The following is a 27,153-nucleotide window of genomic DNA, read 5'->3' on the forward strand; positions in this document are numbered from 1 at the left end:
AGCTATTCAAAGGGTTTGCGTTTCCCACACAATTTAATGAACTGAATCAGTGGTGCTTGATTAATCATCATTAATGTGATTAAACTTGATTTACTTAACCTTTAGTTAACGAGGCAAGTCAGTTAAGAACAAATTCTTATTTACAAGGCGGCCTACCCCGACCAAACCCTCCCCTAATGCTGGGCCAATTGTGAGCCACCCTATGGGACTCCCGATCACAGCCGGTTGTGATACAGCCCAGGATCGAACCAGGGTCTGAAGTGATACCTCTAGCACTGAGTTGCAGTGCCTTAGACTGCTGCGCCACTCGGGAGCCTCTTAACTCTGGTGAAATCTTTGAATAGAATTGATTGAGTTACTAGTCCACCTCTCTCAACCTATTATTAAAGGCTTGACATCTGTACTTAGTAACTTGGTAACTTTCCCAATTAATCACACATTGATCTCAATCGGAGACTTGCGCTTAAATGTTGTTTAAATGGCCCCAGGGCCGTGTTCATTAGGTAAAGGTAAATAAAACCAACCAGAAGAAGACTGACTGAACAGGGAGGGACAACCTGAACTCTTATCCAATAAGAAATGCTTGTTTTCATTTTCCGTTGAAAAAATGTTGCCACTGCATGCCCTAATGAACTTAATCCAGGTGTCATCATCAGCGACTTGTTCTCATGTCAGGATGCAGGGTTTAGGCTGTCCAGATGTGCCGAATGAGGACGACCTGGGGAATGAGATCGAGTGCAAGCAGGACTCTCCCAACTGGCAGACGCTAGTCAGCCGAGAGGTCCTGGCGGGCCTGACACCACAGGAGATCAAGAGACAGGAAGTCATCAACGGTGAGGCCGGTGACCATTTTTCTTTCACATAATGTACAGCTGCCTGGGGATCAATCATACAGATCGACTAGTTTCATGCTATCAGTCTGCTGAAGATAGATTTGTTGAATATTGCAAGTAGTTTCATGTTAGCTGTTAAGAGACATGGTTATTGAGATGGCAAGAATGATGTGCTGTATTAGAATTTGTTCTTTATATTTTCATGCATAGCTTTATATCCTAGCCGCCCCAGCCTGACCTATTTAGGTATTTGAGTTTGTGTCCATTCAAGTGGTGAACTTTTTCACTATGAGTATCAGTGATTGTAGATCCGCTAGCTAAACAACAAGCCACTAGGAGTTTGTGTGAAGTTTTCGTAGAAAAGTGTCCAAATTCGTCAAAAAATGTTGTGTAGATCCTGATATACCAGGGGAATTGCAGGCCTCAATCCCAAAAGAAAATCTTGTTTCCACCGGATTGTCTTAAGTCAGATGCGGTCACGTTAGAATGATGCCATCTATTGGGAAGAAGATGGGTTCCACCTAGTTTATGACCATAGAGATACATTTAAGTGACAATGCCTTCGAAGCCGGGGTTTGGAGGATATATTGGCACGGATATTGCAAACCGTGCCAATAAATCCTCTAAACACCGGCTTCTAGGGCATTATCACTGTTATACAATGGGTTACCAACATATTCCAATAATGATTGATGACCTAATGACATATTTTCATAAACTTTATTTTGATTAATTTCATTTCATACTATTTCATCCTTCCTCAACATATAGTCCCAAAACAAATCTAAGGTTGCTACCCAAGCCGGCTGGTCGTTTGTTCTACTTTGTTCTGCATCTATGGACGCAGCCCAGTCATTCGTTCGAAATGTTCCATTGTCATACTGGCTGGCAATGTTCTTATCCTTTGCTTGCTAGCTAGCCAACTACGGCTAACAGTCACGCCAAACAGTGCAGAAAGAATAACAACAGTAGCTGCATTAGTTTAAGCTGTTTTCTAGTGACATTTATTTGGATACATCGATAGCAATAAGCTAATGAGGAACGATTTCGCCTGGCATAGAAAATGTGTTCTCTCGTTAGAACACTGTTGTTCAGAGGAGTTTGCCTCTGCACAACACAATAACTTCAAACTGAAGCTGGAAAGACTCCAAACTAGCTGCACTTCGTTTCGTTTGACCTTTTTTCAATTGACATTTATTTGTATATATCCATAAAAATGATGCCAGTTCATTCATGATTTCGAATGGCTGAGACACTCTGCCCGCCTCTCTCTTCCGACCCCTACACGTTCATTGAAACAATGTTGCAAATGTCAGAGACAGACAGCAAGGTTTATACAAATCTCTGCTGTTGAAAACTAAATGTTAGTCTAAAAGAAATGTGAGATAATGTCTAGATGCTTTTTATAGTGGAGATCAAGTTTATAACTTCCCTGTCTGGGCTGATGAGATAGTGCATTGTGCAGTCAGATGGAACAGAGGAAATAAGCATTTTAACATCATGGATTTAGGATTACGATTAGACACACCCGTTGAATAAAATACACTAGTGGCTGATGTCATAGGCCTGCATAGCTTTAGAATGTGCTGACAGCAGTCTTGTTCTGTTTAATTCTTTGGGTCTGACTTTGTGCGTGTCTCCACAGAGCTGTTCTACACAGAGCGAGCCCACCTGAGGATGTTGAAGGTTCTGGATAACGTGTTCTACCAGAAACTAACCCGAGACAGCATCCTGCCTCCTGGAGACATTAAACACATCTTTACTAACCTAGAGGAGATTGTCCAGCTACATGGTACGTACGCTGTGTGTATGTCAGTGTCGGTTAAACTCCTCTCTCAGGGCTAATCCCAACTTCCATTTTCACTTCCTAAATCATTGATATGGACCTATTCCCAAACAGATGTATTATTTTCCCTGACTTTTTATGTTGTGCATATCCAATCCTTGCTATCTCATCTCATGTAATCGCTTTTCTCTTCCTCCCTAGTGTCGATAACAGAACAGGTGACAGTCATTCGGAAGAAGAACGAGACATCAGTGATAGACCTGATAGGAGACGATCTACTAGCTTGGGTAAGAAAAGACTCAACTTGCATCCTAAATGGCACCCTATTCCCTTTTATAGTGCATTACATTTGACCAGATAATTTTCTGTGTACGTGTGTGTGTTTGTCTGTCCATGCCCGTGCGTGTGTTTGTCTTTGTGTCCCTCCATGCGTACGGTTGTGTCCGTGTCCCTCCGTGCGTACGGGTGTGTCCATGTCCCTCTGTGCGTACGGGTGTGTCCATGTCCCTCCGTGCCTACGGGTGTGTCCATGTCCCTCCGTGCGTACCGGTGTGTCCATGTCCCTCTGTGCGTACCGGTGTGTCCATGTCCCTCTGTGCGTACCGGTGTGTCCATGTCCCTCTGTGCGTACCGGTGTGTCCATGTCCCTCCGTGCGTACGGGTGTGTCCATGTCCCTCCGTGCGTACGGGTGTGTCCATGTCCCTCCGTGCGTACGGGTGTGTCCATGTCCCTCCGTGCGTACGGATGTGTCCATGTCCCTCCGTGCGTACGGGTGTGTCCATGTCCCTCCGTGCGTACGGGTGTGTCCCTCCGTGCGTACGGGTGTGTCCCTCCGTGCGTACGGGTGTGTCCCTCCGTGCGTACGGGTGTGTCCCTCCGTGCGTACGGGTGTGTCCATGTCCCTCCGTGCGTACGGGTGTGTCCCTCCGTGCGTACGGGTGTGTCCCTCTGTGCGTACGGGTGTGTCCATGTCCCTCCGTGCGTATGTGTTTTTGCACATGTTACCATGTCTTTCTGTGTGTGCATGTGTAGTTCAGTGATGGCGAGGAGGAGAAGATCAAGAGGGCGGTGGGCACCTTCTGCAGTAACCAGCCCTTCGCCCTGGAACTCATCAAGACCCGGCAGAAGAAGGACCAGCGCTTCACCTCCTTTATGCAGGTACGACAATATACTTAACTATACTATATTGTACTGTACTAGTCATGGGTTGCATGTTGCGTTACAATTTTGTTGTGAAGGTTGTCTTGAGGACTGGACTTTCTACTCAATGCTTTCATAATTGCTGCTAATTTAGATTTTGTCTGAAGTGCATCATAGTGGCTTGGACATTTGTAGAAACATTTGTAGAAAAAAAATGACTGTTGTCATCATTGCGATGTCGTCAGATTGACTTTAGATGTAGTATAACGTTAGCTAGATAGGTAAGATTGAGGGGAAGGCACCAGATTTTAGCTAGCTAACTTTTCTATTGCGAATGACAATATTGTTTAAATTAAATTTGACGACATCCTAATATTATTTTTTGTTTCCTACTAACTATTCACCTACTTTAGCAATGTCATCGTATTTCCAAGCCACAATAGTGTAATTTAGACTAAACAATCATTAGCCCCATGGATGAGCCGTCTTAAGAATATTCATAACAATGACGTGAGGTGCAACCCATGAATACCAAACTATATACTATGCTTTTCTAAACTATGATATGTTATACTATACAATACTTTATTATACTATACTAATGTAGTGCAATATACAGTATTATACTATACTGCACTACACATTGCAATTCAATATAGAACAATACAACGTTATTCACTCCCTCAAGTGCGACTTAGAGGGCATCATCGTAACCACACAAGCTCAGTTATAGATGGGGAGATTCAAGACATGGATGAACTGAGGTGATCTGGAGTGAGTGACTGTAGTATTGACTCGGGTGTGTGTCTCTTCCCGAAGGAGGCTGAGAGCAACCGTCTGTGTCGCAGACTGCAGCTGAAGGATATCATTCCAGTGGAGATGCAGAGGCTGACCAAGTATCCACTGCTGCTGGAGAGCATAGCCAAGTACACAGGTACAGTAGACAGACACCACTATAAAACACCATGTCTGTCCACACAACTATTAAAAATTGAGACTTGGGCCTGAAAGGAATTTGGAATGAGTTGTATCTCTCTTCTTCTGAGTCCACCTGTTGGAAGATAAGTATTGCATTTCTTTATGGTTGATTGAAGAGGGGTGTATTTCCAAGCCCTATGATCTTCTAATATGTAATAACATTACTGAACTAAAGGAAAGCCTTTTTCAATGGCAGTACTGCAGATTTAGCTACTCAAACTTTTACAACCAGAGATTGTCAAATCTGAAGAAGAAATTATTCTGAAGATTAGGCTATAAATGAAGCCGGCATCATCATCCCATCCCTTCACATTCTTGGTCTTGTAGTGCACTTATTTGGCCCACTCCATAAGACTGTATTGCACTTATTTGCAGGCCCAGCTCCAGGGTGACATGCCTGAGGAGGCATTTTAAATCCATGGAAGGGCACAACTACTAGTATTGCTTTAGCGCCTTAATAACACAAGGTGGGTTAGTCCTACTACTGTTCAAATATACAAAATGTATCTAAACTGTAGCCGTTCACATCAACAACCGTCGCTTTATATAATAACAAAAGAAAGATACAGTATGCACCCCACTACAACATGTGCACCCGAAATGCAACCATAACTGCATTAGGCCTACACATAATTTGCGCCTACCAGCACGCACAGATCAACTCGAAAGGGTGAGCACCACTAGCTTGTCAAATATTCTTACAGGCTTCATCGCTTAAACTTCAATAATTAGAACTATAGGCTTCGTTTCTGTCGATTTTGACACACGACGCAATGAGCGTAACCAAGCCGCCACTTCTCCAGAGGCGCAATATTTTCTGTGTGGGAGAGTTTCAGTAAGGAAAACTAAATCAAACTAAATCAAAATAAGTGCATATTCTATAGTAATAGCTGATGTGAAATGTCCTACATGGCAGTAGCTAATTTGCAGTGGTATAAAGTACTTAAGTTAAAATATTTGAAAGTACTACTTAAGTAGTTTCTTGGGGTATCTGTACTTTACTATTTATATTTTTGAAAATGTTTTACTTTTACTTCACTACATTCCTAAAGATTTTTGAAAACTTTTTATTCCATACATTTTTCCTGACACCCAAAAGTACTTAACTGGATATAGGAAAATTGTTAATTTCACACACTTACCAAGAGAACATCCCTGGTCATCCCTACTGCCTCTGATCTGGCCGACTCACTAAACACAAATGCTTTGTTTGCAAATTATCTCTGAGCGTTGGAGTGTGCCCCTGGCTATCTGTAAATTAACAAAAACAAATAAGGTATAGTTTTACTTTTGTACACAAGAAAACACGCAATGTTGAAGAAAAGCCCACGGAGACTGCGCTCATTAAAACAGCACACACCATAACCATTGATTCAGGACCATGGAAAGAAGGCTACCACCAGTCAGTGTGATGAAAGGATAACGTTGGATGCACTGCCAACTTCATCGTCACCACAGAGCACAACCGAAACACTACATTGGTCATTGTCCCTATAACCATCAAATAACAAAAGCTGTATATCTATCAATAGCAATTAGACCCACAAACGCAAGCAATGACTGAATTAAGAATCATAGATAAATCTAAAAGATGCATTGAAGTAAAAAGCAAACATCTAAAACTGTGACATAAAAAATATCTGCCAAACAAACAGTAGGCGTACATGAGGGAAAATCAATTAATTCATCACAATTCTGTCACGGAGACCCATAAAGGTTGTAGCTTACCATTTACACAAGTTGCATCCTCCATGTTGTGTTTAATCTCATGAATTTTCTGATTCCATTTTCCTTCCTGGTGAAATGTACTTGTCAGGCCCCCTATCAAATGCCAGCTAGACAAGCTGGGCTTTTCGTTGATGTAACATTCTGTGTTCACTGAATACGTTCTTCAGAGCGGAGATGGAATTTTCGCACATTGCTCTAGATGTCCCAAATGTTTATCAAAATCCATGTTCCAGTGACAACAGCACAGTCGGAATTGCTGACAAAGGCCTGCCGTAACTTTGAAGAGCACTGAGTGGGGCTGTGGTTACGATTTCACTTTGCAAGAATCAATAAACTGCTTCCACTGGTTCAGTTTTGGTTAGATCCAACAGGCCGTCAGGTGCTAGTGGCTGGAGTAACGGAGGTGCAGGTGCTTGTTGTGTTGTCGCCCTCATCCTGCTGGTGCTAGGCCCTGGCTCTTCTCAATCTTGTTGGTCAGCAGGCAGCGTGGGGGATGAGTGGTATTACATTTTCTGCTAGGCCCCTCAACCTCAGTGGTTGGCCCAGCAGGCTGCTCGGTGAGCTTGGCATCGCACTCGACATGGTGGTCCTCCGTTTTTTTGCTCTTGGCAATACCCAGCCATTTTCGGATATCCATGCTGATTAGCCAGCTTTAATTATTCAGTTTGCCGCTACCAAAAATTTAACGCTATTAGCTACTAGCTATCTTATTATTAGCTGTAGCTGTCTGGAAAAGTTAAACACATTTGATCCCTTTCTGTGACAAAACAAAACAGTCAATTTGACCCCACCCCACCAATCAGAATGCATTTTTGGATTTAAACTACTAAATATTACATCCCCACTCCCTCCCCATTTCTCAGGTCATGAGCGCACACTGGGCATAGCCTCTGTCCTGGTCTGCACTACTGGCAGGTCCGACAAAGTACATTGGCAAAACCAGGCATCCGATCCATAAGACTGATATCATCAGTTTGTGGGTTTTTTTCCTGACAGAGGATGCAGCGGAGAGGGACAAGGTGAAGAGGGCCGGGGAGTGCTGCAGGAAGATCCTCAACTATGTCAACCAGACAGTGAAAGAGGCAGAGAACAAACAGGTAACTGACTATGGAGAGGAGAACCACTGGGACTAGACACATGTCCACAGCTGAGCTACACCAACAGTTGTCATGTTGATGGTGGATATTAAATGAATCAGTGGAAAACTGTTTGACACTTGCAAGCAAAATTAAGCAAAGCCAGTTCAGATGGGGAAACTGATAAATAAAGGGATTCAAACAACACTTCCTACCTTAATATGGCAGTCTATTTAAGTTGACCAGTTGTGCACACATATCCTAGCTATGCGATTGGTTTGTATTTTCTGCTTAATATTGCTGCTGCTGTAACTATTGCTGCCACCTGCTATGCGTTGTCTGTTTTCTGCTAGTCCACCATCACCCCAGCCTCAAATTGTATTCAAATGTTAATAATTGATGTATTGCTCTGGCAGTGAGCTCACCTGAAGGAGCACAGCCTAACACCAAGACCAAATGGCTTCTCTTCTATTTTATAGTAAATGGTTAAACGAATACATGAGTTTCCCGTGTAAACAGTATTCATGTAAAATATAGTAAACAGTGCAATTCTTATGCCTGCCACCTTTCTACCACAATATATCAGCGAAGGGACTGAATAGGTCCTGTCTAGCCAGTGCTGATGAGTCTGTGTGCTCCTCTCCCTACAGAGGTTAGAGGACTACCAAAGACGCCTGGACCTGTCCTCACTCAAACAGAGTGAGAACCCAATGATCTCAGAGTTCAAGGTGAGACTCAACTCCTCTATTCCTCCACTTGTCTCACCATTTATTTACATGCATGTATCTTTGTTTGACCAGGGAAGTTGATTAATGACATATGCTCATTGGCAACAACCCCAGTTGGCATACAGCTTTAGAAAGGTGCCTGTTCTGATGTGTGCGCTGGCGTGGTCTCTGCGTGTACACGCGTGTCAGTGTCGTCAGCAGCATACCACCCTGCATCCCACTGCTGGCTTGCTTCCGAAGCTAAGCAGGGTTGGTCCTTGTCAGTCCCTGGATGGGATACCAGATGTTGCTGAAAGTGGTGTTGGAGGGCCAGTAGGAGGCACTCTTTCCTCTGGTCAAAAGAAAATATCCCAATAGAGCCCACAGTGGAGGCCATAAAACCTAGCATTCAAACAGGGAAATGGTTCCAATAGTTTTTTCCCATAGGGGATATTAGAAACACTTAAAATAAGGGCTGTGTTTCGTGTAGGCTCACCCTGGCGTGACGTTTTGATAACCATGTAAATCTCTCTCGGACAAGTTGACTTTTATCAATATATTCCTCTCTATTTACTCTCAGATTTGAAAATGCTAATTAGCATCAAAGTAGACATCATGCAAGACTACAAATCCCTGCAAGCTCCTGCACGTCATCTCTAGTTGACACCTTTGCTAACAGGTATTGTGCCAATTTAAAACTTCCACAAGATAGTTCACAGAATTGTCAATTTATTCATTACTAAATTTAGCTAACATTAGATAATTATTCCGGAGATTCTTACATTTGCCCCTGTGTCAGTCTCATCCAGATCATGGCATTTGTAGTTCTTTATGATAACCACATTGGCAGCCAATTAGCATTTAATTTTGGGGGGGTAAATACAGGTGAATATATTCATAAAAGTCACCTAGTCCTATTTGCACAGTTATCAAAACGTCACGCCAGGGTAAGCCTACACGGAAGATTATTATTTTAAGTCTTTCTAAAAATCTCTATGGGCAAATTGAATGGTGGAAAAATGATTGGAACCATTTCCCTGTTTGACTACTAGGTTTTATGGTTATTATCACTCATAATGTGGCACTCTATGCCCCAAGGCAGTGATTGGGGACATTGCCCTGTGTAAGGTGCGGTCTTTCAGACAGGATGTTGAACTGGTGTTCTGACTTTCTGTGGTCACTAAAGATTGCATGGCACTTATAGTAAGAGCAGGAGTGTAAACCTTGGTGTCCTGGCTAAATTCCCAATCTGGCCATCATACCATCATGGCCACCATTCCCCAGGTCGTTGCTGTAAATGAGAATGTGTTCTCAGTCAACTTACATGTTAAAATAAGGGTTAAATAAAATTAAGTGTGTGTGTGTCTGTAGAGCCTGGACCTGACCAAGAGGAAGATGGTGCATGAGGGACCTCTCTCCTGGAAGGTCAACAAAGACAAGACAATCGGTAGGTGCCCACAATTTAACATAATGTTTTTTAGCGGTGTAGAAATGTTGATAATGTAGAGTCTATATATATACAGTGCCTTGCGAAAGTATTCGGCCCCCTTGAACTTTGCGACCTTTTGCCACATTTCAGGCTTCAAACATAAAGATATAAAACTGTATTTTTTTGTGAAGAATCAACAACAAGTGGAACACAATCATGAAGTGGAACGACATTTATTGGATATTTCCCAAAAAAATAACAAATCAAAAACTGAAAAATTGGGCGTGCAAAATTATTCAGCCCCCTTAAGTTAATACTTTGTAGCGCCACCTTTTGCTGAGACTGATCAGAGATGCAGCCAAGAGGCCCATGATCACTCTGGATGAACTGCAGAGATCTACAGCTGAGGTGGGAGACTCTGTCCATAGGACAACAATCAGTCGTATATTGCACAAATCTGGCCTTTATGGAAGAGTGGCAAGAAGAAAGCCATTTCTTAAAGATATCCATAAAAAGTGTTGTTTAAAGTTTGCCACAAGCCACCTGGGAGACACACCAAACATGTGGAAAAAGGTGCTCTGGTCAGATGAAACCAAAATTGAACTTTTTGGCAACATTGTAAAATGTTATGTTTGGCGTAAACAGCTCATCACCCTGAACACACCATCCCCACTGTCAAACATGGTGGTGGCAGCATCATGGTTTGGGCCTGCTTTTCTTCAGCAGGGACAGGGAAGATGGTTAAAATTGATGGGAAGATGGATGGAGCCAAATACAGGACCATTCTGGAAGAAAACCTGATGGAGTCTGCAAAAGACCTGAGACTGGGACGGAGATTTGTCTTCCAACAAGACAATGATCCAAAACATAAAGCAAAATCTACAATGGAATGGTTCAAAAATAAACATATCCAGGTGTTAGAATGGCCAAGTCAAAGTCCAGACCTGAATCCAATCGAGAATCTGTGGAAAGAACTGAAAACTGCTGTTCACAAATGCTCTCCATCCAACCTCACTGAGCTCGAGCTGTTTTGCAAGGAGGAATGGGAAAAAATGTCAGTCTCTCGATGTGCAAAACTGATAGAGACATATCCCAAGCGACTTACAGCTGTAATCGCAGCAAAAGGTGGCGCTACAAAGTATTAACTTAAGGGGGCTGAATAATTTTGCACGTCCAATTTTTCAGTTTTTGATTTGTTAAAAAAGTTTGAAATATCCAATAAATGTCGTTCCACTTCATGATTGTGTCCCACTTGTTGTTGATTCTTCACAAAAAAATACAGTTTTATATCTTTATGTTTGAAGCCTGAAATGTGGCAAAAGGTCGCAAAGTTCAAGGGGGCCGAATACTTTCGCAAGGCACTGTATATATATATATTTTCAGTGTATATAAATCATTTTCAGTTTAGCTCTTTGCTACACTTGAGTTGTCATCATGTAATGCTGAAAAACTAGGAAGGCTACAACATACAGTAGAAAACAAAAGGGTACACATGCTAGTTTTAGCCTACATAAGCACTAGCTTGTCCTCTCTAGTGTAAGTGATTTTCTGTGTGTTGTAAAACATCTGCTCTCTGTACCAAACGCCAGGACTGAGAAATACTCTCTACCGCACCTGCTGTTTAACTCTGAATGCTCGGCTATGAAAAGCCAACTGACATTTACTCCTGAGGTGCTGACCTTCTGCACCCTCGACAACTACTGTGATTATTATTATTTCACCCTGCTGGTCATCTATGAACGTTTTATTTTTAAAAAAAAATGTTTTACCTTTATTTAACTAGGCAAGTCAGTTAAGAACAAATTCTTATTTTCAATGACGGCCAAGGAACAGTGGGTTAACTGCCTGTTCAGAACGACAGATTTGTACCTTGTCAGCTCGGGGATTTGAACTTGCAACCTTTCGGATACAAGTCCAACACTCTAACCACTAGGCTACCCTATAGATTGCATGGCACTTTTAGTAAGAGTAGGAGTGTAAACCTTGGTGTCCTGGCTAAATTCCCAATCTGGCCATCATACCATCATGGCCACCCTATAACCCTATAACATCATGGCTGTTATAATCTCAACCCGGCACAGCCAAAAGAGGACTGGCCACCCGTCAGAGCCTGACTCCTCTCTAGGTTTCTTCCTAGGTTCCTGCCTTTCTAGGGTGTTTTTCCTAGCCACCGTGCTTCTCCATTTGCATTGCTTGCTGTTTGGGGTTTTAGGCTGGGCTTCTGTATAGCACTTTGTGACATCGACTGATGTAAAAAGTGCTTTATAAATAAACTTGATCCCATACATTACTCCCAATTAATCAACAAAAAGGTGCATGAGTACGCTTCTGACATCATCAGGCCGTAAATTAGTTAAGAGACCAATAAGGAAGAGGTCCAAACCTCACTGCCAATAACAGCTAATTTCCAGTTTCCCACTCAGGCCATTCTCAGACAGTCCTAGCAAAATTCTTGCCTGAGACATTTTTACCAATTTAATTGCAAAACAATTACAGTAAGGTAATTAAATTGTTACCCATAAATTATTTGATATTGAGAGAAAAATGGCTTCATTGGACCTTTAACTATTGAACTTCCTCCTGTGCCCTCAGAGCTGTACACGCTGCTCCTGGAGGACATCCTGGTGCTGCTGCAGAAGCAGGACGAGCGGTTGGTCCTCAAGTGCCACAGCAAGAACCTGGCGGGCACCGCCGACACCAAGCACATCTTTAGCCCCATCATCAAGCTCAACACTGTGCTGGTGCGCTCGGTGGCCACCGGTAAGTCCATTGAATTCAGTTTATTGTCCCCACAGGGAAATCCATTCTGCAGGAGTACATAAGACACGATACATGAAGATACACAAGGAAGCACTAACAAGCCACGTCCTCTTACTTTAATTAAGAGGGTTGTTCAGGAGTGTGTAATGTTTAAACAAATTCTGAAATAGTTTGTGTAGAACAGATGTCATTTTCTGTTATGCCGAATGGAGATTTGTGTCAGCTTTATATGCTCTATTTCTATCTGTCACATTCTGAATGTTGGGTCCCACTGAAAAGTCTCTTGGAATCAATGTCCAATAAAATTGCTTCAAGCATCATATCTGTGGTAGCCTGGTCCCAGATGTGTTTGTGCAGTCTTCAAACCATCCTGTTTGGAATGACAATGACATTAGACTAAGTTTGGTTGGAACCTGTTTTACTGAAGTGACCAGGCTACATTGGAGTTGGCTATACAGCACAAACAGATCTGGCACCAGGCTATATCTGGCGGGCTTCGGAGAGACAACATTGCAGACTGTCATAATATATGTTCTGATGATATGCTGTCTCTTCACCTGACAGACAACAAGTCCTTCTTCGTGCTGTCTATGTCCGACAACGGAGCCCAGATCTACGAGCTAATGGCCCAGACCGTGTCTGAGCAAAGAACGTAAGTCTGTTTGTTTGTTCATCTCAAAGTCACTTAATTCAAGCTTCCCATTCAGTTGTCACCTGGCTGGAACTAGGATTGAAACATTCTGGACACTTTATCAAAGTTCCCAGGTTTTCCAGAAATTCCAGTTGAAGGATTCTAGGGGGAAATAAGGGTCCTCCAACTAATATTTCTGAAAAAGCAGCATTTTTTTTGTTTTATTTTAATTTAAGTCGAGTCCCTCCAGGCTAAGTTGCTCTCATAGAGATAGATGGCACTTGACAGAAAGACGGGATGGGCTCTCTTTCTATCTCTCTGGTTGCTATGTTTCTCATTAGCTCCTCCCATCCACTAGGTGGCAGTGTCTGATAACGCAGAGGGCAGACACCATGAAGACGAAACCGCACAACATCATACCTTTACCTCAGACCGAGTAAGTTAACTGGCCTTTTTGGGCTATTTATATATATATATAATATTTTTTATATTTAACTTGTTATATATTCTGCTGTCAAATGAAAAAAGGCTCCCGTTTCACATCGCCCTAGTTTATAATTTACGTGTGTGCAATTTTCATGTGTGTTGCAGTGCTGAGCGAGACGCAGTGGAGGTGATCAGCACAGGGATACCCAAACTGAGCAAAGACCCAGACCGCCTTTCCACGGGAAGTATCCAGTTCGCAGGTATCAATTACACAACATTTAATCTAGTTTTTCGACCCTATGAAAGGTTATGTGAGTTTGACAATGCTTCTTGCAGCTTTAAAACAACTTCATTACCCATGTTTCTGTGTCCCCCAGAAAAATATGTCACTTCCTCGCCTGGTCTGCAACCCACGCCCACATCGATCAACCCATTCGACAGCATCAAATCAGACGACAAGGAAGAAGAGTCGCCGCTACTGCTAGACAGAAGAGAAGAGGAGGAGGAGGAAGTGGAGGAGGTAGATGAGGAGGAAGTTGAAGCGTTTCTGGTTGGAGAGCTGGCAGACAGACTGCCCTTACTCCAGGAGAGGTCATGCCAAGGCATTGCCATCGATGACCAGGAGCCCCATGATGCCTTCGTCATGCCCCCCTCCAGAGCCGAGGAGGCCCTAAGAACCTGTGAGTTTACTACCTTGGCCTTAGTTAAACCCATATGACACATAGTGATCGAATGACACTATCATAATGTTTTGCTACGGAAACTAAAAATGTGTTTCTTATTGTCCAGTGCTGAGCGATTAGTGCTTTTTGAGGTTGGTACGATTATGAAAAAATAATCCGTTTTCAATGTCGGTTTCAATTACTTTGGACTGAATGCTGTAACAACACAGAATAAAACAATTAATAAAAGTCACATGATTGTAGTGACTGCTTATTAACCATCATAGAGCTGCTGCATATGCTGTTTGACAAAATCATTATTTGGTAGTTTTTCAAAGTAAATAAGGCATACTTTTATGACTGCTTGAATACCAACTATCAATCACTTAGATCATGTATTTTCAGGTAGAGATACCTCGCGAAGCAACAGCTGTGCTCTATATCCCCTTACGATTGAGCATTCTTCTGCCTCTATTTTATGCCTGCTATAGAAAACACGGACCGGGCAAGTAGATGCCCAATGGATTATGGTCATTGGAGTTAATTACCACTTTGTATAATATTGGCCTGTTGAAAATTACAACTCCCTACTACATCGCCAGTGGCGATTTTAGCATGTAAATCTTGGTGGGGCAAACTCAAGACTTGCTTAAACAAATGTGGTTTCTACTGACTCCCTGTGGATTTGTGTAAGTCGATAAGAACCTCATTGTGCTTAATAATACTGAACGCCAACATGAGTTGACTTTTGAACCATTCAAACAGAACATTTATGTTCAGTAAATTCATGTTTGTTCTTATATAATTAACACTTAGCTCTAAGTATAAGCAAGTGCAAACAAACGAGCTGCAACGAGGTAGGCCTATTTGTTCAGCACTTTCAAAATGGACACCGACAGAAATTCAGATGTTAGTTCAGATAAATTCAGCAAGATGTTGAGGCCTTGACTCTTCGAGAGAGAGATGGATGGATGTGTGGTTCGCTTACTATTTGAGGGAAAATACAATCACGAGGATCCAGACGCATAGACGGCGCATTGCGCAAACAAAACAACCCTCGCAATATCAACTGGAATTACATGGGTCTATTACTGAACTTTTTGTTGAAAACAATTATTTGAATGGGAAGAGACTGTCATTGGCAAACATGGTTACAGACCCAACAACATATAGTATCTCCTCCTCGTGAAGAAAAGCACATGAGCTAATTTATGCAGAAGCATACAAGACATTTTTGGACTCAACATTGTTGTGCTGTGCTCACTTGAACAGGAAGGTGGCATCGCGGTTGTTCTTGTGGACAACATTTGTCATCAAGGGTGCTTTCAAGACAACAGGGAACTCTGGGGTGGGGAAACAAGGTCAAATCATGACATCAGTTATTTTTAAGTTCTCAGCTGTACAAAGAGGCCTGAGTTCCCGGCTTGGAATTCTGAGTTGGATGACCGTTCAGAACATATTTTCCCAGTCGGAGCTCATTTTTTTCAGAGTTCCCAGTTGTCTTGAACTCACTGAAGTCGAGATTTCCCAGGTCCAAGTTTCCAGTTATTTTGAACGCAGGCAGAAGTCATGCTGGATTGACAGCATGACCAATGTATTCAGCCTTTTCTCATCCATGGTGTTGCATGTGAATGTTTATCCTTTTGAGCTTGGAAAAGAGAAAAAAAAACTTAAACCCAGACTTGGACCACACACCCACTCCACTGAATAGCAGGCTAGTGATTGCTTTGCGACGCTTGCAGGTGGCCACTGATTCCTTCCAAACCACTCATTGTTGAATTTGCAATTTCTGACTTGTTGTGTAATGTTTATGTCCAATTACCAATGAGCACCGATACCTTTTATACATACTTTTTTTCATATGACAAGGATTGAAAAGGATTTGCCAGTAGATTGTCAACGTGATTCATGATGATGACTGCTTGTCTAGCTTCCTAGCTAAGATTTTAAAGTAACATGGTCAGTCCAATCAAAGCTGCGGTAGATATGTGATTTGACGTCATTTTGTCTGTGGCCAATGACCTTGAGCCTTCTTGGATGGGCACTTCTAATGTAATGTAAATGTATGGCAGCACCCAAGGGACTTGAACTGCCTAGCTCTCTCTGTAGGTTCTGCGGTGACGTAGTGTCCCGATGAGTGACAGATTACTGAGCAAATCACGGCGCAACAAGAGAATATCACCAACGTCTACGCTCTGTATATTCCGCTGGCTGCCCCTCCACCACAGAAAGCTCTAAGCTAGGCTGAAATACCTGCATTTTGGAGATACCTTACTCAAGAAAGAGACCTTGAATGTGGCTTTATTGTGGCGGCTTTATGCCTAGTTAAGGTTAAATACAATAAAATTAACGCAATCATTTTTTTTGTTACATTGTTTGCAAACTGATATGTGACATGATTTAATGTCAAAATAACATGCAAAATATTTTTTGTTTTTTTTTAGCTAAACAGGTCCTGCCCCACCTGCTCTGAATGACGGGTCGCCGATAGCACAGTTCAGGCTGCATCTGATTTATCTCTAAAGAAACTGCAATATGCGCATTGAGCTCACAGGGGAAAAAAAGGGATTGAAATAATTGAACCGTCAGTCAATCGCGCAACACTTTTATTGGCCTAATGGACATGACCATATAGCAGTTAACACACCACAGTTATGGAATACCTTTAAAAAGGAACTGCACCTGGATTACCTGATGCCAGTAGGGCAGTTTAAAACTCAGTTAAATGAGTTCACTGAAGTGTGCAATGGTTTCAATTGATTGTTGTAATAACCTGAGGTAATGTATTTATACTGTAGCTGTAGCTGTTTTATATATTTTTGTTGTTTTGATGACTTTTTTTGTCCTCAGCGCATCATTGTAAATGAGAGACTGGTCTCAATTGGGTTCCCCTGAATAAATGTTTTTTTTATTAACTGCCCTCTGTCTCTCCTTCTCCTAGTGGCAGCCCTGAGGCAGGTCCTTCTCAACCACATGACAAGCAGAGAGGAGGGCAGCGACAAGAACAATGAGAATAGGAAGGAGAAGGAGCAGAGAAAGGGCTTGGCCCATGGCGCCCGCCTGCTGAGGACGACGTCACTGAGGGGCCCAGAGGACAGCAACAGCAGTACATCGGGCCCTAGGAGCGCAGCAGCATCCTCTCCTGGCTCCTCGGAGAACGGCACGGCGGGGAGGGAGGAGGGTGCCCCAGGATCCTCAGAACTCCCGTCTGGGGACACAGGCTTCTTCGAGACATCTGAGGACTATGGTGAGCCAACTGGGACATTCAGGGAGCTGGACAAGTCATGGGAGGGCAGAAAACTTAGTGGCCAATCCCCTTCTGCTTAAGTCGAATTTTCACTTAGTCATGTTTTGATCTCAATAGGAGAACAAGTTTGAATTTGACTTAAGCGGAGGTTAGGATTCACCCTGTAATGTGTATTGTTCAAATATCCTCATAGCTGAACAAGTTGTGTTTATAGCCATTTTATTGATTTTATAGCAAGCTGTTTTATGATATAATTATGCATGTGTGAGGTTCTTCCTTTTTAATTGTGAACATTAAAAGTTATCAGGTGGGCATAACTTACACTTTTCAGAGATCATCTGCTTTATGGCTCTAAACCGGCATTTCCCAAGCTAAGGGTCGCTACCCCATATGGGGCCACCTGATTTGAAAATGGGGTCACGAGAAAAACTCAAATAAAATAAGAAAATTGCGCTTGGTTCATTCTTCCTACAAATGTGACTATCTTCTGAACGGTTTAAGCAACAAAATATTATGACCCCACCATTGAAGGATAAGGCTCTAAGGAACATGTATGTGTCCTCTGTTTCCCTCTACAATGACCACACGCCATGCATTACTCGTTAGAGCAGAGTGGACAAGACCCGGCAATAAATCAGACTCTTGCGCCCTCTCTCTCCCTTTTCAGGCAGTTACATTGTCCTGGGGGGCTCGGGGGAGAGCAGCACAGACGACGACGGTCAGGCGAGTGGCAAGGGTGGAGCCAGGGCCCAGTGGGGCTCGGACATCGACCTGAAGAAGCTGCTCTCCTCATCCTCACAGACAGGGGATGCTGGCCCCAACCACAGCCGTCAGGTCATAACCCACATCCGCCTGCTGCAGGCCAACCTGCAACACTTGAAGGTACACCATCAACCCCCCTTTGAGTACCATGAAGAAGTTGCTCCCCTAGATCAGACCTGGGTTCAAATACTATTTGAATTAATTTCAAATACTTTCTGTGCTTGATTGTGTTCGCACTTCAGGCAGGCTAGAGTAAACACTTAAAGTATTTGAAGACAGGTCTGATCTAAGGTCAGTTTTAACGGCTCTTTGATGGAGGACTCAGGGCAGCTTCGGCACAAAATCAAATCATATTGTATTTGTCACATGCTTTGTAAACAACAGGTGTGTACTAACAGTGAAATGCTTACTTACGTGCAGGCCCTTCCCAACAATGCAGAGAGAAAGAAAATAGAGAAATTATAGAAAAGTTTTTAAAAATGTAATAAAAATAATAATAGATACAATGAATAACTATAACTTCGCTATATACAAGGGGTACCAGTACCGAGTTGATGTGCAGGGGTACAAGGTAATTGAGGTAGATATGTACATATAACTAGGAATAAAGTGAGATAAAAAAACAGTAGCAGCAGCGTATGTGATGAGTCAAAAAAGTTGGTGCAAAAAGGGTCGGGTAGCTATTTGGTTAACTATTTAGCAGTCTTATGTATTTGTGGTAGAAGCTGTTCAGGGTCCTGTTGGTTCCAGACCTGGTACATCACTATCGCTAGCTTGGGAGCAGCAGAGAGAACAGTCTATGACTTGAGTGGTTGGAGTCTTTGACCTTTCTAGGGCCTTCTAGGGCCTCTGACACCGCCTGGTATAGAAGTCCTGGATGGCAGGGAGCTTGGCCCCAGTGCTGTACTGGACCCTATGCACTACCCTCTTGCGATCGGATGTCAAGTGGTAATGCAGCCAGTCAAGATTCTCTCAACGGTGCAACTGTAGAAACCTTTTCAGGATCTAAGGGCCCATGCCCAATCTTTTCAGCCTTCTGAGGGGAAAGAGGGTTTGTCGTGCCCTCTTTTTGACTCTGTTGGTGTGTTTGGACCATGATAGATCCTTTGATGTGGACGCAGAGGAACTTGAAGCTCTCGACCAGCCCCCTTGATGTGAATGGCGGTGCGCTCGGCCCTCTGTTTCCTTTAGTCCACAATCAGCTTCTTTGTATTGCTGATATTGAGGGAGAGGTTTTTGGCCTGGCACCACTGCCAGGTCTCTGACATGCTCCTTATAGGCAGCCTTAACGTCGTCAGTGATCAGGCCTACCACATCGTGTCATCTGCAAACTTAATGATGGTGTTGGAGTCGTGCACGGCCACTCAGTCATAGGAAAACAAGGAGTACAGGAGGGGACTAAGCACGCACCCCTGAGGGGCCACTGTGTTGAGGGTCAGTGTGGTGGATGTGTTACCTACCCTCACCACCTGGGGGAGTCCCATCAAGAAGTCCTGGATCCAGTTGCAGAGGGAGGTGTTCAGCCCCAGGGTCCTTAGCTTAGCAATGAGTCAATGAACAGCATTCTCACATGGGTGTTCCCATTTCATGGCTACAATTGTGTGGCCTCTGAGTGCTACGGGGCGATAGGCAGGTTAACTTGGCATTCTTGGGCACAGGAACTGTGGTGGTCTGCTTGAATCATGTAGGTATTACAGGCTGGGTTAGGGAGAAGTTGAAAATGTCAGTGAAGACACTGGCCAGCTGGTCAGCTCATGCACTGAGTACACACCCTGGTAATCTGTCTGGCCCTCCGGCCTTGTGAATGTTAACCTGTTTGAAGGTCTTACTCACATCGGCTACGGAGAGTGTGATCACACAGTCGTCCAGAACAGCTAGTGCTCTCACGCATGGTTCAGTGTTGCTTACCTCAAAACTAGCATAGAAGGCATTTAGCTCGTCTGGTAGACTCGTGTCACTGGGCAGCTCGCGGCTGGGTTTCCCTTTGTAATCCATGATAGTTTGCAACCCCTGCCACATCCGACGAGCTTCAGAGCCGGTGTAGTAGGAGTCGATCTTAGTCCTGTATTGATGCTTTGCCTGTTTGATGGTTCGTCGAAGGCCATTTATAAGTGTCCAGGTTAGTGTACCGCTCCTTGAAAGTGGCAGCTCTAGCCTTTAGCTTAGTGCGAATGTTGCCTGCAATCCATGGCTTCTGGTTGGGATATGTACGTACTGTCACTGTGGGAATGCAATGTCATCAATGCATTTATTAATGACATTTCACATTCTTAAAGTGGTGACCTAAAATTGAATTTTTACTAGGATCAAATGTCAGGAATTGTGAAAAACTGAGTTTAAATGTATTTGGCTAAGGTGTATGTAAACTTCAGACTTCATCTGTAGATGAAAACTCTTGGTAAATAGTATGGTCTGCAGCTTATCATGACGTTTTCTAATTCGGGCGAGTAGAACCTCAAGACTTCCTTAATATTAGAGATTGGGCACTAGCTCTTGTTAAGAAGCGCACACCTCCCCCTTGAGCTTACCCGATGCTGTCGTTCTGTTCTGCCGATGCATAGAGAAAACAGCTAGTTGTATATTATCCATATCTTTGTTTAGCCATGTTTCTGAGAAACATAGGATATTACAGTTCTTCAGGTCCCGTTGATAGGATAGTCTCGAATGGAGTTCATCCAGTTTATTCTCCAGTAATTGTACAATTGCCAATTGAGAAAAGAGGGTGGTTTATTTACTCACCGCCGTAGTTTTACCATGGTGCCTGCACTTCGTTTTCTATATTGCCGTCTCTTTCTCTTCCGAATGTCGGTTATTAGGGCCTAGTCGGGGTGAGCAATATGTCCTGCGCCGCCGACCTGTTGAAGTAGAAATCTTAATCCAAATCGAGGTTAGCAATCACTCTTCTGATGTCCAGAAGTTATTTTCGGTCATAGGAAACAATGGCAGAAATATTATGTAAAAAAATACATTTTAAAACGTCATCATAGCAACAAAACAAAAAATAGGAGCCTGTAAAGCATCTACTATTACATTCCAGAACTTCATGGTACCAGAAATGTATGAGAAGCGCTTTAAGTAAAGTCATTCAAATTCTATAATTTCAGTCCCTCATGCTTTTGCCCATACTTTTAAATGTTTCTATTCATCCATCCATCCACACACTAATTGTATCCATCGCTTCCGTTCTACCAGAGATAAGTTTGTCAACAATTTATTTTCAGGAAGTGGAAACCAAGTATAATGAACTGCGCCAAAGGCTGAGTGAAACTGCTACTGACACAGAGGAGAACAAAGGTACCGTGAATTATTGATATTGCGTCCCATATAGCCTTTAACAGTACACTATTTTTGACCAGGTCCCATAAGGCTTTATAGGGAATAGGGTGCCATTTGGGACACACACTGATACTTTACTGATCATGAACAGATACAAGAGTAGTTTGCATGCACAAGATGCTTGAAAGGGCTTTTGTAATACAATACTTTTGTAACATATCTTGTGCTCCACTAATGCATTGTAATTTCTGCAAGCATTGAAGTTTGAGTAAACCCTACACACGGGACAACAAACAGAATACGTATCACAGCTTGTAACTAGATTTGTTGTTGGATATCCTAAATGTATACAACAGGTGGGTCTAATACAATGGGTGGGCCTAAATGTATACAACGGGTGGGTCTAATACAACGGGTGGGCCTAAATGTATACAACGGGTGGGTCTAATACAATGGGTGGGCCTAAATGTATACAACGGGTGGGTCTAATACAACGGGTGGGCCTAAATGTATACAACGGGTGGGTCTAACACAACGGGTGGGCCTAAATGTATACAACGGGTGGGTCTAATACAAGGGGTGGGCCTAAATGTATACAATGGGTGGGTCTAATCCTGAATGCTAATTTTGTAAAAAGAACATCATAGCCGGTGTCTATTCCACAAGTTACCACCAGATAAATCTATGGTGTTAAAATGCTTATTTCCTCTGTTCCATCTGACTGCGCAATCCACTGTCTCATCAGCCCTGACAGGGAAGTTATAAACTTGATCTACGCTATAAAAAGCATCTAGTTATTATCTCACATTTCTTTAAGACTAACATTATGTTTTCAACAGCAGAGATTTGTATAAACCTTGCTGTCTTGTCTCTCCGACATTTGCAACATTGTTTCAATATTCAAATTTGATCTCCAACTGTCCCATAGTAATGAACGTGTAGGAGTCGGGATGAGAGGGAGAGGCAGGCAGCGTTTCTCAGCCAGTAGAAATCATGAATCAGCTGGCATAATTTTTATGGATATACAGTGCCTTGCGAAAGTATTCGGCCCCCTTGAACTTTGCGACCTTTTGCCACATTTCAGGCTTCAAACATAAAGATATAAAACTGTATTTTTTTGTGAAGAATCAACAACAAGTGGGACACAATCATGAAGTGGAACGACATTTATTGGATATTTCAAACTTTTTTAACAAATCAAAAACTGAAAAATTGGGTGTGCAAAATTATTCAGCCCCCTTAAGTTAATACTTTGTAGCGCCACCTTTTGCTGCGATTACAGCTGTAAGTCGCTTGGGGTATGTCTCTATCAGTTTTGCACATCGAGAGACTGACATTTTTTCCCATTCCTCCTTGCAAAACAGCTCGAGCTCAGTGAGGTTGAATGGAGAGCATTTGTGAACAGCAGTTTTCAGTTCTTTCCACAGATTCTCGATTGGATTCAGGTCTGGACTTTGACTTGGCCATTCTAACACATGGATATGTTTATTTTTGAACCATTCCATTGTACATTTTGCTTTATGTTTTGGATCATTGTCTTGTTGGAAGACAAATCTCCGTCCCAGTCTCAGGTCTTTTGCAGACTCCATCAGGTTTTCTTCCAGAATGGTCCTGTATTTGGCTCCATCCATCTTCCCATCAATTTTAACCATCTTCCCTGTCCCTGCTGAAGAAAAGCAGGCCCAAACCATGATGCTGCCACCACCATGTTTGACAGTGGGTATGGTGTGTTCAGGGTGATGAGCTGTGTTGCTTTTACGCCAAACATAACGTTTTGCATTGTTGCCAAAAAGTTCAATTTTGGTTTCATCTGACCAGAGCACCTTCTTCCACATGTTTGGTGTGTCTCCCAGGTGGCTTGTGGCAAACTTTAAACAACACTTTTTATGGATATCTTTAAGAAATGTCTTTCTTCTTGCCACTCTTCCATAAAGGCCAGATTTGTGAAATATACGACTGATTGTTGTCCTATGGACAGAGTCTCCCACCTCAGCTGTAGATCTCTGCAGTTCATCCAGAGTGATCATGGGCCTCTTGGCTGCATCTCTGATCAGTCTTCTCCTTGTATGAGCTGAAAGTTTAGAGGGACGGCCAGGTCTTGGTAGATTTGCAGTGGTCTGATACTCCTTCCATTTCAATATTATCGCTTGCACAGTGCTCCTTGGGATGTTTAAAGCTTGGGAAATCTTTTTGTATCCAAATCCGGCTTTAAACTTCTTCACAACAGTATCTCGGACCTGCCTGGTGTGTTCCTTGTTCTTCATGATGCTCTCTGCGCTTTTAACGGACCTCTGAGACTATCACAGTGCAGGTGCATTTATACGGAGACTTGATTACACACAGGTGGATTGTATTTATCATCATTAGTCATTTAGGTCAACATTGGATCATTCAGAGATCCTCACTGAACTTCTGGAGAGAGTTTACTGCACTGAAAGTAAAGGGGTTGAATAATTTTGCACGCCCAATTTTTCAGTTTTTGATTTGTTAAAAAAGTTTTAAATATCCAATAAATGTCGTTCCACTTCATGATTGTGTCCCACTTGTTGTTGATTCTTCACAAAAAAATAGAGTTTTATATATTTATGTTTGAAGCCTGAAATGTGGCAAAAGGTCAAAGTTCAAGGGGGCCGAATAATTTCGCAAGGCACTGTATACAAAGAAATGTCAGATGAAAACTAGGTCAAACGAAATGAAGTGCAGCTAGTTTGCAGTCTTTCCAGCCTCAGTTTGAAGTTAGTGTTAGCGCTCTTGTTGGCTAGCTCCTCTGAACAACCGTGTCCTAATGAGAGAGCACATTTTCTATCCCAGACAAAATTGTTCCTCATTAGCTCATTGTTATGGATGTATCCAAATAAATGTCACTTGAAAACAGCTTAAACCAATGCAGCTACTGTTATTATTATTTCTGCACTGTTTGGCGTGACTGTAAGTTAGCTGTAGTTGGCTAGCTAGCAAGCAAAGGATAAGAATGTTGACAGCCAGTATGGCAATGGAACATTAAGAATGAACGACTGGAGCGCATCGATAGATACAGAACAAAAAGACTGAACAACTCGGGTCGCGTCTCTAGCAACTCTAGATTTGTGTCGTGGAAGAATGAAATAAATTCCTCAAAATAATGTTAATAATTATTTGAATATGTTGGTAACCCGTTGTATAAAAGTGATAATGCCCTCGAAGCCGGTGTTTGGAGGATATATTGGCACGGTTTGGCGGCCCTCGACTCGGGCCTAACAACACCCGTGCCAATATATCCTCCCAAACACTGGCTTCTCGGGCATTATCACTTCAATACGTTTTGTGGTCAGACATCAAAGAACAAAACAAGATGAGGAAAGCAAAATGGAAATATGTTTTCACTATTTCTCTCTTTGTTTTCTGTCTCTCTTCAGATGAGAGTTAGTGGTGACAGAGCCCCTAATCCTCCACCACAAGAGAACAAAATAGTGACAATGACAGGAAGGGGGACACCTGGTCACCTCTCCCTGTCCTCTTGATGCCCCCCATCACCCCCTCACCCCTCCAATGCTGCTTTGACCCAAAGTGGAGACTGAGACACCCCGCAGGCACACACGGCAATCAGGGAAGAATGCCACAACTCTCCACAGCCTTCTCACAAGGACCATTGGACAATATCCCCCTCAACCACCAGATCTTTTTCCTCCTGTGGATAAGAGTGTCATCTTCCCATTGCTCGCATGCATTGGGCCTTCGGAACTCATCACTTTCAATTTATCCAGCAGGGTCCAGAAACACACTGTACGTGATGCTATAGTCCAACTTAAAGCATCCCCGTGTGGTGGCTAATGCTTTCGGCCTAGAGGATCATGGACCATAGCAAAGGCACACCAAAGTGAGAAGTGTGCAGAAGATCGATCAAATTCCGCTAGAACAAAACGTTTTAAGTTTAGAGAATGGTCATTGATATTTTAATCAGTGGTTTCTACTAAACTTCAAAACATAATAGTATGTTAAGTTAGCCCACCATCATGCCTATAATGACATTCTGAAATGATTCTTTAATCACCTAGGGATGAATCCTAACTTAAACTTAGTAAAATGTTCCCTTCGGTATGTATAGATGTGGAAGACTATTGGAAGTGAAAGTTAGGGTTATCCCCTTAAGAGGTCCTCAAGTCATTTGGATCTCAAGAAAAACAAGCAGTTCTCCAAAAAAAGGAAAATGTTGTGCATCTCAAGAAAAAGGACTAGTTCGGTCTGCTAGATAGGTCTACTTTGCCAACCCAGTGAAATACTGTTAGTAGTTAGTAAGATACATTTTTCTTAATCTTTCAGTGTGGCTGTATCTCCTCTGGCTGGCATTAGTGGCACTTTGGAAGCACGTGTGATATAGCAAAATACGAGAGGACAGTCGTTCCTGTTATTGACTTTCCCCTGAAGTGATGTGGTATTCATCCATTCCTAATTGACAGTGACCCTCTTAGATCGGGGGAACCCCCCCCCCCCCCAGCTATGTGCCCAGTAGCTGTACATCTGAATTTTTCTCTGTTTTTGGAACTCCAAACTCTGTGTCCTTTGGCTACAAGCTACTGAGGAACTCTTCACTCACAAATGTAGCTTCTGGGGTGAGAGCACTGGCCTCTGTGATTTCATGGTTGGATTGAGAAAGTACTGGCACGACAAGTACTGTATATTCATTTCACTCCAATGTTAGCTCAGCTGGAATAATGTTTAAATATTAAGTTGTGGCTTGGATTCTTGGATGGAAACAAAGAAGTGAACAACAACAAAAAAGAGACTTCTATGGACTATTTTAAATGTAAAAGAAATACAATTATGTACAATAATGACCAACACTGCATCTCTTACAGTAAGAGCAATGTTCATATTTCCTTGGTTTTGTTGTTTTTTTCCTTCTGCTTTCTACATCATACAATCATGTATTATTTTAACAGAAACTACTAAAACATTTGAAAAAATAAGACTTTTATCCCTAAAATATTAATGTAATCTGTATTTTTTATTATTTTTGTCTAGACTTTATTATATTATTATGAGCACTATTATTAATATGGTCTCTGGCTCTGAAAAATAGTTATTTTTAGATGAGCGATTTAAATTTGTCTGATCTATTGTTTAAAATGAAGGGAAAGATTACAAAATGTCTTCATTTTGTTTCAGTTCATCTTACTGGGTAGAGGGAGGGAAATATGAGTTGGAAATATGATTAAAGAAGCTGGCTGGAAACACTGATGATGGAGTATTATTCTCTGAGCTTGGATGTGAAAATACTGCAGCATATTTTGGTATACCTTCTTGTTTCGTATGTTTATCTTTCATTTTATTCGCAATGCAATGAGACCACACATATTTCCCATGTTAAAGACACTTAAAAGGGAAGTTCAGTATTGCACAACTTAGGCCAGGATTCAATTTGATCGTGCTTTGTCAGCTATACAGCTTTAAAAGGCAATGTTCCCGTGTTCACAGAGACCGCATTCACAGTAAACGCTGCATATGTTGGCTCAGTCAGAAATTACATTTAAATAGCTGACAAAGCATGATCGGGTTGAATCCTGGCCTTAATGTTATGTGATTCCTCACCCTGAAAGTATTTTACACAGACAATTTTTCAAGGTATTCAAGGTATGCCAGGGTTCTTTCTGATCCCAAAAATATCCCACATTTTTTTGTTGAGAATTAACAGCACAAGTGTGTATTAGAAAGGGGAGTCAGCCGCTTTGGAA

The 27,153-nt window shown here is 42.4% G+C and overlaps 1 protein-coding gene across 2 annotated transcripts in view; it reads left to right on the top strand.

Annotated features, from left to right (window-relative positions):
* The window catches only part of LOC139423267 (rho guanine nucleotide exchange factor 12-like), a 132,087-nt gene extending 105,434 nt beyond the window's left edge, over positions 1-26,653 (top strand). For both annotated transcript variants that reach the window (XM_071175083.1, XM_071175084.1), the window contains exons 24-40: positions 676-833; positions 2,479-2,625; positions 2,821-2,906; positions 3,653-3,778; positions 4,580-4,694; positions 7,463-7,563; positions 8,193-8,270; positions 9,621-9,696; positions 12,271-12,438; positions 13,003-13,090; positions 13,428-13,505; positions 13,661-13,755; positions 13,873-14,175; positions 17,099-17,404; positions 18,072-18,286; positions 21,388-21,460; positions 24,838-26,653. In XM_071175083.1, the coding sequence (XP_071031184.1) occupies positions 676-833; positions 2,479-2,625; positions 2,821-2,906; positions 3,653-3,778; positions 4,580-4,694; positions 7,463-7,563; positions 8,193-8,270; positions 9,621-9,696; positions 12,271-12,438; positions 13,003-13,090; positions 13,428-13,505; positions 13,661-13,755; positions 13,873-14,175; positions 17,099-17,404; positions 18,072-18,286; positions 21,388-21,460; positions 24,838-24,848 (2,224 nt within the window). In that variant the 3' untranslated portion in view covers positions 24,849-26,653. The remainder of the gene's footprint in view (positions 1-675; positions 834-2,478; positions 2,626-2,820; positions 2,907-3,652; positions 3,779-4,579; positions 4,695-7,462; positions 7,564-8,192; positions 8,271-9,620; positions 9,697-12,270; positions 12,439-13,002; positions 13,091-13,427; positions 13,506-13,660; positions 13,756-13,872; positions 14,176-17,098; positions 17,405-18,071; positions 18,287-21,387; positions 21,461-24,837) is intronic.
* The last annotated feature ends 500 nt before the right edge of the window (positions 26,654-27,153 follow it).

This window comes from Oncorhynchus clarkii, chromosome 12, assembly GCF_045791955.1.
Source record: "Oncorhynchus clarkii lewisi isolate Uvic-CL-2024 chromosome 12, UVic_Ocla_1.0, whole genome shotgun sequence".
In the NCBI taxonomy this organism is placed as follows: domain Eukaryota; kingdom Metazoa; phylum Chordata; class Actinopteri; order Salmoniformes; family Salmonidae; genus Oncorhynchus; species Oncorhynchus clarkii.